General features: G+C 41.7%; 1 protein-coding gene across 1 annotated transcript in view; it reads left to right on the top strand.

Moving 5' to 3' along the window:
- The first annotated feature begins 12,399 nt into the window (after nt 1-12,399).
- Nucleotides 12,400-14,400, top strand: part of LOC126456277 (uncharacterized) — a 75,059-nt gene continuing 73,058 nt past the window's right edge. Inside the window, exons 1-2 of the mRNA XM_050092029.1 lie at nt 12,400-12,457; nt 12,545-12,710. Of these exons, the coding sequence (XP_049947986.1) occupies nt 12,400-12,457; nt 12,545-12,710 (224 nt within the window). The remainder of the gene's footprint in view (nt 12,458-12,544; nt 12,711-14,400) is intronic.

Below are 14,400 nucleotides of genomic sequence, written 5' to 3'. Positions count from 1 at the left end.
ATATTCCTCGTTTTTTTTTAAAAAAAAACTTTTATTTAAAAACTAAGAATTTTAGCACTGATGCTAAGGCAAATTGATATGCCGCTTTTTTACCCAGTTATAAGTGAAAAATTGAGAAATCTAGTATTACCGAGACCAAACAAATACCGAAAAATACCGGTTTTTCAAAACTAAAATACTGGTCACGGTTTTAACCACTCGTTTTTTCGTCGTTTTTTGTATGTGTGGTTCACAGAAGTGCTATCAACTCGTGCCTGGACTTTCTTTTGGCGTAAAGGGTGAAGGTGTAACTACGTTTAACATGAGAAGATGCTGGCGTTGGCCGGCCCCTGGCGCTAGGCAGCCGTGCAGAGCAGCGCAGCCCCGCGGGCGGAGCAGTCCGCAGGAGGCGCGAGCGGCTCAGGCTGCGCTCACACCGCCAGCCTGCCTTCCGTGACGCAACCGACGACAAAGCGATCGACCCGATGCACCACTCTGATGACAGTACGGACACAAACCTGCTTACGTAAGCCGTCCTCCGTCTTGCATCGTAACCTGCGCGCCTCGAACCACGTAACAGCGCGACAGTTCCAGATGTCGTTTGGGTTGAGGCGTCGATGATTTGAGGAACGCGTGCGACAGACAAAAACAGTTTCTTTCCCGTCCCGGGACACTATGTAAATGGTCGCCTAAATGGCCTAATCATAATCTATCGACGCGAAGTTTGCAGGCTCGATTTCTAGTGACGAGATAAGATCTATCTGAGATGAGAAGCTTCCACTCAGTCTCTGGGATCAAATGAAAAGTTCCTTGATTATACAAATAGTAACAATGACATAAAAGCGCGAAGTGGCGTAAATAATAAAGCTTGCACCTAGTCATAATCCTTACTACATTTCACCGTCATATGCACAGCTATCCTGACTGCTGCAGACAAGCGCAGAGATTTGCATGCCGTCTGTCTTCTCTACTGCCTTATCAACGGACACTGTTCCATATCTCTCATCGACCTTAACGCTCTTGAATGAACAACATGACTCACATCCGTTCCCATCGGAACAAAATCCTTTCTGTCTCATAGTTAGCCACTTTCTCGAACTCCTCCTCAGTAGCAGGAACCCTAATCTGGAATAGTCTCTCTGGATAACATCTCCAGCTTCAGAAGACAGTTAGCAACATGTCTACTAAAACAACAATAATGATTACCATTGTCCCTGTAGTTACCCTTGTACATCCTTCTTTCCGAACATATCTTTCTCATTTCCCAATATCTTAGCTGGTACTATCTCCTTAAATTTTCTTTCCCCGGAACTCGCTTCATCAGAAAACATTTAAGTTGTATACCTATAAATTATTTTTATATCTGTCGCTATTATTATTGTTGTTATTATCATTATTATTGCCATTATTATGATTGATATTATCTTGCCAAAGACCGTGTCGCTACGGTAACACAGATTCCCGTCAGATAATCGAAGTTAGAGCTGTCTGGTTTGGCTGACATTTGGATGGGTGTCCGTCCTGGTCTGCCGAGCGCTGTTGGCAAGCGGGCTGCACTCAACAGTTGTGAGGCCAACTGAGGAGCTATTTGATTGAGGAGTAGCAACTCCGGTCAATAAAACTCTCAACTGACAACGGTGTGCTGACGACATTCCCCTCCATATCCGCATCCAGTGATGTCTGTCGTCTGAGGATGAGGCGGCTGTCGGTCGGTAACGTTGGGCCTTCTGATGCCTGTTCGGACGGAGTTTAGTTATTATCATTATTAGTGGCAGCAGCAGCAGTGGTACAAGTACTGCCAGTATTAACTTTATTAGTTCGTAGTCAGAATTACATGGTCACTGTAGACACTAAAATAGTTTTAAAACTTTTTGCCATATTAAAATTGATATTTCTTAGGTAACTATGCTGTAAAACAGTACTGTCCTTGTGAAACCCTGGTCCGATGTAAGAGAGGCCCTGATGTCCCTAATCAAATAAGGTTAAATAAATATACTGTATATGGTATTTTCGTGATACTGTTATCAACTTTCACAGATGTTGGAGAAGGAAAAATGTATCAGATTAGGAAATGGAACCCTTGCCCGGAAACTAACGAGTAAAAACTCGTAATCAAAATGACGATGTAGACATGATAAAAGTGCTACCTCCATAGCGTACACACGGTTCCGAGTTCGAATTCCGTTCGGCACACAGTTTTCGTGTCCGCATCGTTCAACGTAGTCACCCGTCCGGGTAGCCATGCTCGTTAAAGCGCCGCTTCCGGGACGGGGAGGTGCGCCGGCCTCGGATCGAATCCGCCCTGCGGATTAGTGACGAGGGTCGGTGTATTGGGCAGCCTGGATGTGGTTTTGAGGCGGTTTAACCGACAAGGTTAACACCGGTCTGGTTCCCAAGTCCTACCTCAGTTTTACGATGCACAAACATTTAGAAAACTTTAGTACGCTGTACTCACAGTTGCAGTAGACACATTCCCCCTGGGGGATAACGGGGTAGCGACAGGAACGGCATCTGATCACACTTTAAATTAACCATGACAGATCTGTTCATAGCCGTGCCGAACCTGCGAAGAAGATCGTGCAGCATTGACCTTTTCGCACGTCTCTAAATTAATGCAGAAGAGTTACACTAGTGCGTGTACTACATCCTCTCACTGTTGGTATAGCTATGCAACATGAGTTTTCGTCTTGGTTAAATGTCAGTTGTGATGCGCTTCTGGTAGTCCTATTTACTTTACGCTTTGGTAGTGATGAAGCGGTGCAGGGAGTGATGAGGTTGTGGTTCCGCCAACAAAGTCAAACATTCTACAGTGACGATATCTAGAAACTGGTCTCTCGTTCGGAAAAATGTGTTCAGCGCCAGGGTGGCTGTTGAGAAATAAAAATGTAGACATGGATAATAGAGATGTAGAATGTTAATAACGTTTGCTTTATTTCCAAAGCTTTAATAATTCTCACAGGCATTGCTTTTCGGCATACGCTCGTAGATTGACATGTCATGCATTTTCCGTTAGTTTACAATAGAGGTCGCTCTTCTGGTCATGAACGATGCAATGAACTTCCACTACGACAGACCCACTTCACATTCTACCATAACTCTGTAGCAAGATACCTAGTGTTAATAGTATTAAATCTGTATCTATCCAGTTGAATAAAGAAACGCGCCTACAGAAGAAAGATAATACATGAGATGAATTTGTGTGTGTGTGTGTGTGAATTTCGAAGGGACAAACTGCGAAGGTCATTGGTCCTTAAACACACTACTTAACCTAAATTATCCTAAGGACAAACACACACACCCACGCCCGAGGGAGGACTCGAACCTCCGCCGGGAGGTGCCACGAAGTCCGCGACATGGCACGTCAAGCCACGCGGCCATGAATTTGTAAGTCGTATCATGGGTATTACTGCCTTTATTTTTTGTTCATGTGGCACAAAACAGCTTATAAAATAAAAAAACGTATATAGGTACAATATGGAGGCCACGATCGCTGATACATATCACAATCTGTAACCAGTAAATTAGCGAAGGTGTGGTGTCTATAAAGTCAGTATTTTTCCGGCGAAAGCATTCTTTGTTCAGTGTAACAATTATGTTCACGAGCTTCACGGTCAAGGGCGGAAGAGTTGGGCAGACTCCATTTGTACGGTGGGGCATTGCGTCTGATATGGGCTGTCCTCGGGTGGGTTGTGTCTGCACCATACGTACCTCTTCACAGGGGACCCACACTACATTAATTGATGCGTCTATGATACGTTGCTGATGAACTGTCGCCGCGTTCCATAACCGGCACTATTTTTTCTTGATGTTAAGATTGTACTTCCTGAAATTGTGGTATCTACGTCATACCTCGCCATCTCGGCTCCTGGACTTACGTCGGTTTCTACAAATGTTGTGTGGTACCTCATAGATTGAAGAACCTGTGGATGATTGGGCTAACGTAAGTTTTTCAGCCCTCTCATTGTTGCTTCCTCTCTTCTGCGTTGTGAAGATACGATATACTAATGGTGTGCAGCCAAGGTGTGTGAGTCGACTTCAGTGTTTTCATGAAAGTGCTCCTGTATTTGTAAAAATCAACGACAATTTCGTTAGCGAGAATGCGGCGCAACATCCGGCGACTGTGTGCGCTGTCCTCGTAAGACAATGCAGATTTACACTAACGAAATCATAGCAGTATGTTCTCCTGAGAGCACGAAGTGCATTTGTGATGAAACTCATGATGGACCTTACCAAACTTTTTAACAATATAACAGTAAATTTTCACTGTTTTAATTTTAGTGTGAACTCTTGGACATGTGTTATTTGTAACTTGCTAAATAAATAACAATCATCAGTCACAGGCGTTCATTTTGGAAGTCATTCGAAATGGAACTTAAGAACTCCTTTCCTTGAAATGACAATTTCTGAGTCTGCAGCGATACTGGCCATCCCTCTGAGACACCGAATAAGAGGGTGACATTACACTGCATTCGAAAAATAAGGTTAGAAGTGTGCGAGAATACTTTTGTCAATGCTAAAGCCGATATTCTGGAGCCATGTCGCTGTAGCGAGGAATGTTGGTCGCATCTAGACAAACACGACACTCCCTGTGAGTGCTGTTGGCAACACTGACAACTGACAGTCGGCTTTGTGACGCTTCTGCCCTGCGTGAGCACTGTGCGCTGTTGTCGTCAGGAAGATTGTACCACAACCAACTATTTTCCAGGAACGCAGCACGAGCATTCTCGAAATTGCCGACCTGGATCTCATATATGGGTAGAAATAGGGCGCTACTGAGGAAGCGTGACGTCTGTAGGTAAGCAGGGGATTGCCAAATGTCAAGAGTTTTTTGTTACTGGATCAGTATCAAAGCAACCAACACAGCATTTATCTTAAGCGGTTAATGGAAGCCACGGAATGCTGAAATCTGGACTGTCCGGCAGAGTTTTTTTAACCCTGCTCCTCTAAAAGCCAGTTTGCTCTGAATCTGTTCATGTTCTGCACTTTTTTAGATTTCCCTAGATACCTATATCTCATTGAAGCACAACCGGTTTCATCGTTCTTGAATATAAACACTTGCTTCACAACTGACCATATGGTTTCAATTTTATCCTGTGAATTAGCTATTCTATTTGCATACCACATACTCTTTGCCTTCCTAATAACGTTTTTAAGCACCTTACAGTACTGTTTGCAATGGGCTACTGTAGCTTGATTGTGACTACTTCTAACATTTTGATATAATTCCCGCTTTGTTCTACACGTGTCTGGGTATTTTGACATTGACCTCTCAATACATATATTCCTTACTGTCATTTCTTGTTAACAATATTAGCTTATTCCCAAGAATAAGTAGCTTTCACTCACTTCATACTCGGCAGAAATCAAACCTCCATTTGGATCGGAATTCCTTAACTCTTGTGCAGAAAGGTGTGCAGTATACTGTTGCATCCATTTTCAGTAGGCTACCACTAGAATTAAAAAATCGTATCAGTAATCCGCGCGCTTTTAAATCGAAATTGAAGCTTCCTCACGGGCCACTTCTTCTATTCTGTCGAGGAGTTCCTTGAAAAATTAAGCTGATTCTTGTTGTGTTGCTGATTGCGTTTACTTAAGCTTATGGCTTGACATTTTTCGTGTCCATAAACATATTATTTTTATCTGTTATTACTTTTACGTTGTAATTTCATGTACTGACACGTTCCATGACCTTGGAGATATGCTCCTCAATTTGGTCCTACGGAACTTGACGAGTAAATAAATAAATAAACAATAATAATTGTACTACCAAAGTTAATTTTAGCTCTTATAGTAGAAAAGTTAGAAATATATCAAGTTACTTAAAGAGTAGACGGATTAAATTATAAACCAACGCTGTAGTCACACATCAGAACAGTTGTCATTGTCAAACTGTATAACATGGAAGTACACATCGTAACGTATGTAATTAACGTCGTTAACGGCTCCTATCATGAAACTGATATTACAATTTCGTTAACAAGGTATGTCTGTGAGATGTAAATTGTTTATATTGCTAAACAGCAGACCCGGTGCACAGTCCGTGGAACCCAAGTTGCAGGTTGCCTATCAAACGGTTCCAGGGGTGACAAAAATTGATTTTTAACATTTAATTTAATTATGTCCGATTTGAAAAATTTAAAATGCTATTATAATCTACTAATTAAGAGATATAATCTTATATTAAAGATTTAACACAATAAGACAGGTATTGCGGTTAGAAATTGTATGTATATCTTGAGTGATCGTAAGTAAAGCCGCGAAAATTATCCAGACTATGTCCATGCAGTATTTGAGAATGAGAGCACTTAGCGACCTGCAACAAACTTTACACGTAATTTCAAACATTCCCTAAACTTTTTCTCGCTTACGTGTTTATCGTCAAATATTACACACATTAACAACACGGTCCAGTCACATTAACCCTTGAAATACCAAGGCATTGTCCATAACGCGCATTACAAAGGGAGGAGGGGAGGACTGCGTGCCCGCTCTAAAAAAAATATTTTAAAACATTCGTTAACTGTTGCTGAATTTTACTAACATCATACTTTTTCAAGAGGTGCTGATGTGTTATCAGTGTCCAGAACCTGAAAATACCTTTTAGCACAATGCAATATCAGCGCACTTTCACTAATGTTGCCACCGACTTTGTGACCAACACAAAAAAATTAAAATATCGTTCGTTTTGTTGGCTTTTAGTTTAAATACACTTTTTAAGATATATTGATGTGTATGGCCCTGAATCTGGAAATCCTGAGTACGATGTTACTGGGGAAAGTAAAATCTACTTTTGAGACTTAAATTTTTGGGTTAAGTTTAACTGAAAACTTAAAAACGTATATGGAATCTGGTAGAAGAAATCATTAATAACAATAAATATTTTTTTCAAAACTTTAAAGTATAAAGAAACGGTAGGATTACAATATTTTCAAAAGGTGAGCGTAAAGTACCCGCCTCCCTTCTTGGTGTTGCGAGAGTTAATACGATCACCGCCTATGTTCGACGTCAGCGTGCAGTAACCACTCACGGATGGGATGTGCCAACACTAGCTGTGGAGCGTGTGTGGAGCGTGTCGGGGGAACGTGGAAAACAGTGCAGTCGTAGTCGTAATGCGGAAAAGGAGCGATTCATCTGTCGTTCGAAGGGACATAATCATTGACTTTCGAGCCTAGGGTGGAAGCGTTTCCGAACGGCTATGTTAGCGTGCCCCCGTGGTTAAAGTATACCGTGCATATCAAAATGGCGCTATCCAAAACCGGCGGCGAAGCAACTGTGGCGCACCACGGACCATAGATGATACAGGTGAACGAAGGCTGCGGAGATGTGTACGGGCGAATAGAAGTGCAACTGTTGGGTAACTGACCGCCCAGATGAACCAAGAGGCTACCAGCAGTGTCTCCTCAACGGCCGTTCAGCGAACTTTGTTGCGTACGGGCCTCCGCAGCAGTGGCCTGGTTCATGCAGCCACGCTTACTACTGTTCATCGGCGACCATGGCTGCAATTTGCACGCCAATACCGCAATTGAACGTCTACTGCGTGGTGACAGGTGGCCTTCCCAGATGAATCACGTTTATGCTCCATCAGACAGATGACCGCTGGCGTGTACGGCGTGAAACTTCTGATAGCAAACACCCTGCGAGAGTCATCGGAAGCTTCCCTTCCGGAGGTGGGATCTTTATGGTCTGGGGAATGTTTTCGTGGTATTCCGTGGGTGATTTTGTCATTCTGGAAGGTACACTGGGTCAACACAAGTATGCACCTAACGCCGAGGACCATCTCCACTCCTATATGCAATTTGTTCCTCCTGTGCAGGATGACACCTACAGCACGACAATGCAACGTTCCACACAGCTCGCAGTGTACGTGCTTGATAAGACGAGCACCAGGAGGAGTTTACTGCACTGTCTTGGCTATCAAATCCCCCGGATTTAAACTCAGTCAGGAATCCCAGGGACCACCTCGATCGGGCAGTTCGTGCCATGAATCCCGAAGCTTGACTTTATCTTCAAGAACCCGCTTGACTTTCTTCCTGTACTTTTATGAGTGTATCGTAGTTACTGCAGTCAGTACTGTTGCTATCGGCAGAGCAATTCATTATTAGTTGTCTGGAAGGGAGGCACATAGATGGGTCTATCAAGAAACTCACGAAAACAAGCTGTGAGATCTGGCTAGCGTTGGAGGCCTTCACCAATTGCGACAGAGAACATAAAATGCCTTTTTCTCAGTGCCATCTAGACTCAACACACGTTAGGTAATGAATTAGCGAGCGACCAAGCCGTTTGCAGGGGAGAGACACCTACCGCCAACCACATGAATCAACAACTTAAAACTGATGCCAACGTAAACTTTTAGTTTCGATGGGTAACTTATAATTGAGCCCAAGTGTCTGTCTTTATTTAAGTAGAACATTGCAGCAGATTTGACTGGGAATGACTAATACCCTAAATTAAGATCATTAAAACGTCGCTGCTCATTTTGTGCATATAAGCCTAACAGCACAACAATAATCTTGTGAGAGGTTAAAACCACTCAGGAACACCTACATATTCACTTTTTTAGCTTATTTTGATGCGATATTAGCAGCGACATCCACCTTGGGGCCACATACACATAAGCAAACGCCATACAAGTACTTAAGAATTCGGTTATTTAGCTGGTGTATCCTGAATCCCGACTGCCTAACATATACAACAAGGGCTCAAGAATTCTTCCTTCTGGTAGACTGGGTCTAATAATCCTGGTTCCAATTATTTTCCATGTCGAAAACCAATCGTCCTTTGTAACATGTATGCCCCGATTCTGCTTATTCGGGTTTCTGGGAGAACCGTTCAGGGTTCCAGTAGCGCCTTTCGGCACTGTTTTCCCAAAAGAATGAGGACTTAAACGTTATCCGATCTTGATACAATACATATACACACACACACACACACACACACACACACACACATATATATATATATATATATATATATATATATATATATATATATATATATATATGTGTGTGTGTGTGTGTGTATTGTATCAAGATCCGATGTTTTGTCACATTCAATGAAAATACGATATCGTCAGCTTTTGGGAGTCTCTTCCCCCATCATTACCGTCTTATCTTATATTTCATTAAACTTTCATGAAAGTAAGTTAAGTGCAGTTTGAGAAATTGTCTTAAGCATTGCATCAATTCAAAGCGATGTGTGTTTGTCTTTTTTCTAATTTGAAGTGTGTGAATGGACTGGAGAGAGGATGAGTGTCATTTCCCGCATCCCGCCCACAAGAAACAATAGGCGAACCCAACAAGTAAAAGCAATCTCGTAAAACTTCCAGTCACAAAGATTAGATATCTGATGGCATCTCTCTCTCATATATATAAGTTCCAGTCCGTCGTGGAATGGAAACAATAACAAAAATCAGAAGTGTCTTATTTGCAACAGGTAGCTGCAGCTTCCAGCTACTTCTCTACATTGTCGCCACTCCGACTTAGGCACTTGTTGCAGCGTTATACCAACGTTCTAGCACTCCTGTCACAGAACGCAGTCACTTGTTCTTTCCGGCAATTCTCTACGCTGATTTGCAGCTCGTTGTATGCGCCAAAATGTTGTCTTTATAGTCGAAGGTCCTATGAGCAAAGATGAAAATCGGTGGGACCCACATCTCGGCTTTAGTGTGGATCTTCCATCCAAAACGCTGCTGGAGCGTCTTCATTACCCCTGCAGTGAGCGACCGAAAAACTGTCACGAAGAAGGAAATGCATGACGTTATGTGAGGTTGCGTGAAATCAGAAGAAATCTTTCGGCAGGCACCCATACTTGGCGGTAGACACCAAGGCGTCCCTACGCGCTCAATGTGTTCTCGGAACTGCGTAGCACAATACGATGCAATTGACGGGCGTACTAAAACACTGCCCAACACATCTGTGTAAAGTTTCATCGGATTTCCACTGAGGTTTCCATTTGCTTGGAAACGATATATACAGAGTGATTCAGCTGCTCTTAACGACTGGTTTTATGCAACCCGCAACGGCTTCAAAAACCACGTGTGAGATTTTCATATTTCCTCGTTCACTACTCGCAAACTACTAATCTTACAGAAAAAATGAACAGGATCTTTCGGTACGGTATTTAGTTAAATTTTATTCTGGGATACAGTTTCAGTGGAGGCCACAGTTTTCGAGTCATTCAAGAAAAACGCTTTTAAAAATCACTTTTACACCTTTTTCTTGAATAATTCGAAAACTACAGCCTCTAGCGAAAACGCATTCCAGCACAAAATTTTACTGCATTAAATTTTCTTCATAGAGGTCCTGTCCATTTTTTATGTAGGACCAATAATTTGGGCGTAGTAGCAAGACAATCTTATAAGTGGTATTTGAAGGCATTGCAGGTTGCTTAAAACCTCGTGGTAGGGGTAGCTGAATCACTCTGTATACTCGCTTACTACCCGCCGCTTCGCTCGCGTAGACTGTGTGGTCTGCACAGTTTTTATTTTTTTATTTTTCTTTAGTCGAATTTCTATGCTGTTCACAAACTACAACGTCTTCTGACTTTTCACGCTAATTAACGCCACAAAAATATGGTCTTCTCCGCATGTACTTCTGACCAAAAAGCTATTCAGGTACCAGGAGTTGTAGGTCTTTGTTAATCCTGCCTTTTTAGTTCTTGTGCCGATATTTCTCTAGAAACTTTCATCTCCTAACGCATATTTCTTTATTTCTAACCAAGAAACCAAATACCAATTTTCATAGATTTTCTTTAAAAATGTTTTAATGTAACTAAATATTTTCATAAAAGTTTTCATCCCGTATTTCACAATGAAACACGTATCTTTTAACTTGTAATTCTTTATTTCTAACCGAAAAATCAAATAGAGATTTTGATAGATTTAGATTGATGCCAGTATTCAAAGATGTAGCTTTAAAAATGCTTTAGTAGTTCTTTAATATACGCATCCAACGACGCCTATAGGCAGAGAATGATACGGCGGCCAGTCAGTACAGTTGGAACTTCTGAGGCCTGTTTGGATGGAGTTTAGCTTAGTTTTATTTTACCCCATAGGTGTTAAATTTTCAAAGCTGCTGAAACGCGTATTCCCTTATTTATATGTGAAGAACCAAATATCAGTTTTCGTAGTTGTAGCTTGAAAATTGCTTAATAACGACCTATTTTCAAAAAAACTTTCATCTCCCATTTCACCCCGTTAGGAGTGTAATTTCAAAAAATTGCTTCGTAAACGAAATCTACAGTTTCCATCCATAGCGGTTTGTGCTGTGCGTCAGTCAAGACATTTCTTTTTTTGTAAATGGAGATGTAACTGCTGGTGGAGGGACGATGAGTGTCATTTTCCCCCAAGAAAGCAATGGACGACACTAACACGTAAAAGCAATCTTGTAGATTTTACAGCCACATGGATTCGATATCTGATGGCGTTTCTCTGTGTCTGTGTAAATATAACTGTGACAATATTCCACTAAAGGTAAGTTTTACCACTGCCTCATGAGCGTTTTCTTTCTCTTATTCCAGCTATCGCTGAAAGATAGGTTTCTTACGGTAATTTCTGAATGCACGACTACGTTTTGTAACACGTTTTGACGACTTAGAAAACTGCCGAAACATTGCATAATATTTGATTTTTCGTCGTGATGCAAATTTCTATGACGCATTTTCGATTGTCCGATTAAATTACGATAATTTTCCCTTAATATGGTTAGGTCCCATTTTTACAGTTCTTCATCCTCTAGCACAGATCTTTTCTTATACACCACGAGACATATTTGCTTCTTCCCAGGGCAGCTGACTTATCTTCTCCGTACACCGAATGCATGTTCTGCTACTACTTTACTTCGATAATGACTGTACAGATTTTCTTCGTACTTACAATTTAGCTGCCGGATAACAAGCTGGAATTGTTAACAATAAGTCTATCTATCGCCTATGCATGTTGTGGAGAACTAGGGTTCTTTTCAAAGCTCCTTTATTTAATACGATAGAAGTGAGATAATCTATTAACTACCGAGTTGCTACCCTTTGAAGTATTTCCGTTTTATCTCCGCATGATATGATGTGTATTTCTCTGAAAGCCTAAAAAGGGTATTTGCAGACAGTAGTAGGGCATTGCCAGTTCTGGCAGAAAATGTTGACTCAGCATCTATCACCACCTTTTTTTTTTTCGGTGTCGTATGACAGCTGAGAAAATTGTGCTGATAGCAGCATCAGCACTTCGCAATCTCCAAGACCATTCCAGGAATCATGGTTCCTGCCACATATCAATGTCAAGGAGGGGAGCAGAGGGGAGGGCAGTGCGTGTCTCCGCTCCGCACCTCTGCAAATTTTGCGTGAAGCACTGTGCATCCAGTGGCGTCCAAGCTAATATTTTGAGCATTTTTTTATAGTAATGTGATTGCGCTCCATCATTTGCTATCCAGAATGAACCACTGCCAGCAGCTGCAGCAGCTGCAATCAGCTGAGACGTATGACTCGGTATGTATTATTGCACTCCCCGTTTTATTATGAATATTATTGTTTTTATTAAATCTGTATTCTTCATTATAACTTTCTGCTGTTATTACAGACTATGATCTGATGCTGAATGAGGGCACGGAGCCGTTGCCTGCAACACCACATCAGGTGTCATTCGTCTATGTCATAGTGCAGCCACAGCAGCAGCCAGAACCTGAGTCTAGCAAAATACTGATGTTCACCGATACACACAACTCAACTGCCGGCGGGTCTAAAGTGTAAATATTGGCCTAGCACCACACAATGACTTTGATGTTGTGACTGAAATAGAGATCGTACAATGTCTTGATACTAAAGTGCAGTATTCATGGCATGAGGGGGACTGTCTGTGTAGTATGATGGCGTTTACAGAGAGAAAGTTGAAAACTGACTACAATCCATCACATATTTCTATTAAAATTAGTATGCTAAAGAGTGAGACATCAATTATCGATATGTGTGAGGAGCTACTTTTTGAGTTAAAATCTGAGGGCGCAGGTGTGTGTATTAAACACTAGAGGGATAAATTTAAGTGATCTGTACAATGGTTGATTCGTTGCAGCAGACCTGCTGAGCCACTGGCGTCAAAGTTTTTGAACAACTGTCTCCATAATTGATGAACGATGTGTCTCTCTTTTAACTCAGATATGATATAATATTTCGTTCGTGTGACCTGTATTCCTGGCGGCAGCTGGTGCTGTAAGTAGTCACAATCGATCTATGATTTCATTCAGGTCATCATAATAAATATATTCTAGAGGTAGATTGTTCTGTATTTTATACTGAACTTCAACCTCTTTACCTGAGCAGCTGCTACCACTGGTTTAATTATATTCTTGTATTTGTCACTCTTTGAGGCTTTCATTCGCCCTTTTGTGGTCCTATGTGCGTTGATCATGCGTAATATTTGACCATTTGCTTTTATATCTTTCAATGTATACTTTTTGACATCCGACATTTTAAGAATATTAACTCTAATAAATCGAGCGTTCTTTCAAATTCCTCGTCCACAGCTCGTACTGGATTCATGGGTAAACGTATTGGATGCTTACCTGACATATGTGGTTTCGTTCTGCTGACCCTGTATACCCTGTCTAATTCAGCATTATTGTAACGATTAAAGAACTCAGTAATAGCATTTACTCCCTTATCTTTTGCTTCTATTTCTTCTTCTTCTTTTCTGCCTCCATCTGTAATGTGTGACAGTTCTTTCGGACTGTCAGTGACTGGCTTAAACTGAATGCTTAGCAGAATGAAGTATGAATGGCGGACTTTTCATTTTAAATATTTACTGTCAATATCTTCATCAGTTCTTGTCATTGCCAAGAAGCAAATGCAGTGAGAGAGTACTGTGCATGGATATATTTTTTTAAAGAAACCTACAACCTGTTCCCACTGTAATAGTAACAAAATATAATGACAGTTGTAGGTAATCAATACTTACATACTTCTAGCGTGGACAGATGTTTTAAACAATTCCATTACATGCAGCACTTCGTGCGTGTTAGTTATAGTATCGTGGCATCATGGCCATGGAGGTGGCAGGTGCACGGGAGCGCAGGGTGGGAGGTGGTTCATGCAAATTGCTGCAGTACAGGGCACAGGAGGTGGGGATGCTCATGGCTGGATGCTGATACTGATGTAAGCGAACTATCTGCATGCGAACTGCGGTCGAGTCTGGCTCCAACAAATGCAGATCAGGGGCGCTCAGAGTGGGGAGTGCTACATGGAAAATTTGTAGAAGTGCAGGGGAAGGGCGGTGGGAGGGCCCTCTGCACCCCCTTCCCTCCTTGACCTTTGCGCATGGCAGGATTTCATAGTTTCTGGAATTTCCATGGAAGGAAGCACTGATTCTGTTATCACGAAATATGACATACGAAATTGTCTCATCTGTATGACACTAAAAAAAGTGCTAACAGATGCTAAGTC

Source organism: Schistocerca serialis, chromosome 2 (genome assembly GCF_023864345.2).
Source record: "Schistocerca serialis cubense isolate TAMUIC-IGC-003099 chromosome 2, iqSchSeri2.2, whole genome shotgun sequence".
In the NCBI taxonomy this organism is placed as follows: Eukaryota; Metazoa; Arthropoda; class Insecta; order Orthoptera; family Acrididae; genus Schistocerca; species Schistocerca serialis.
Note: the sequence above shows the minus strand (reverse complement) of the source record. Positions and strands in the feature narration are given on the sequence as shown.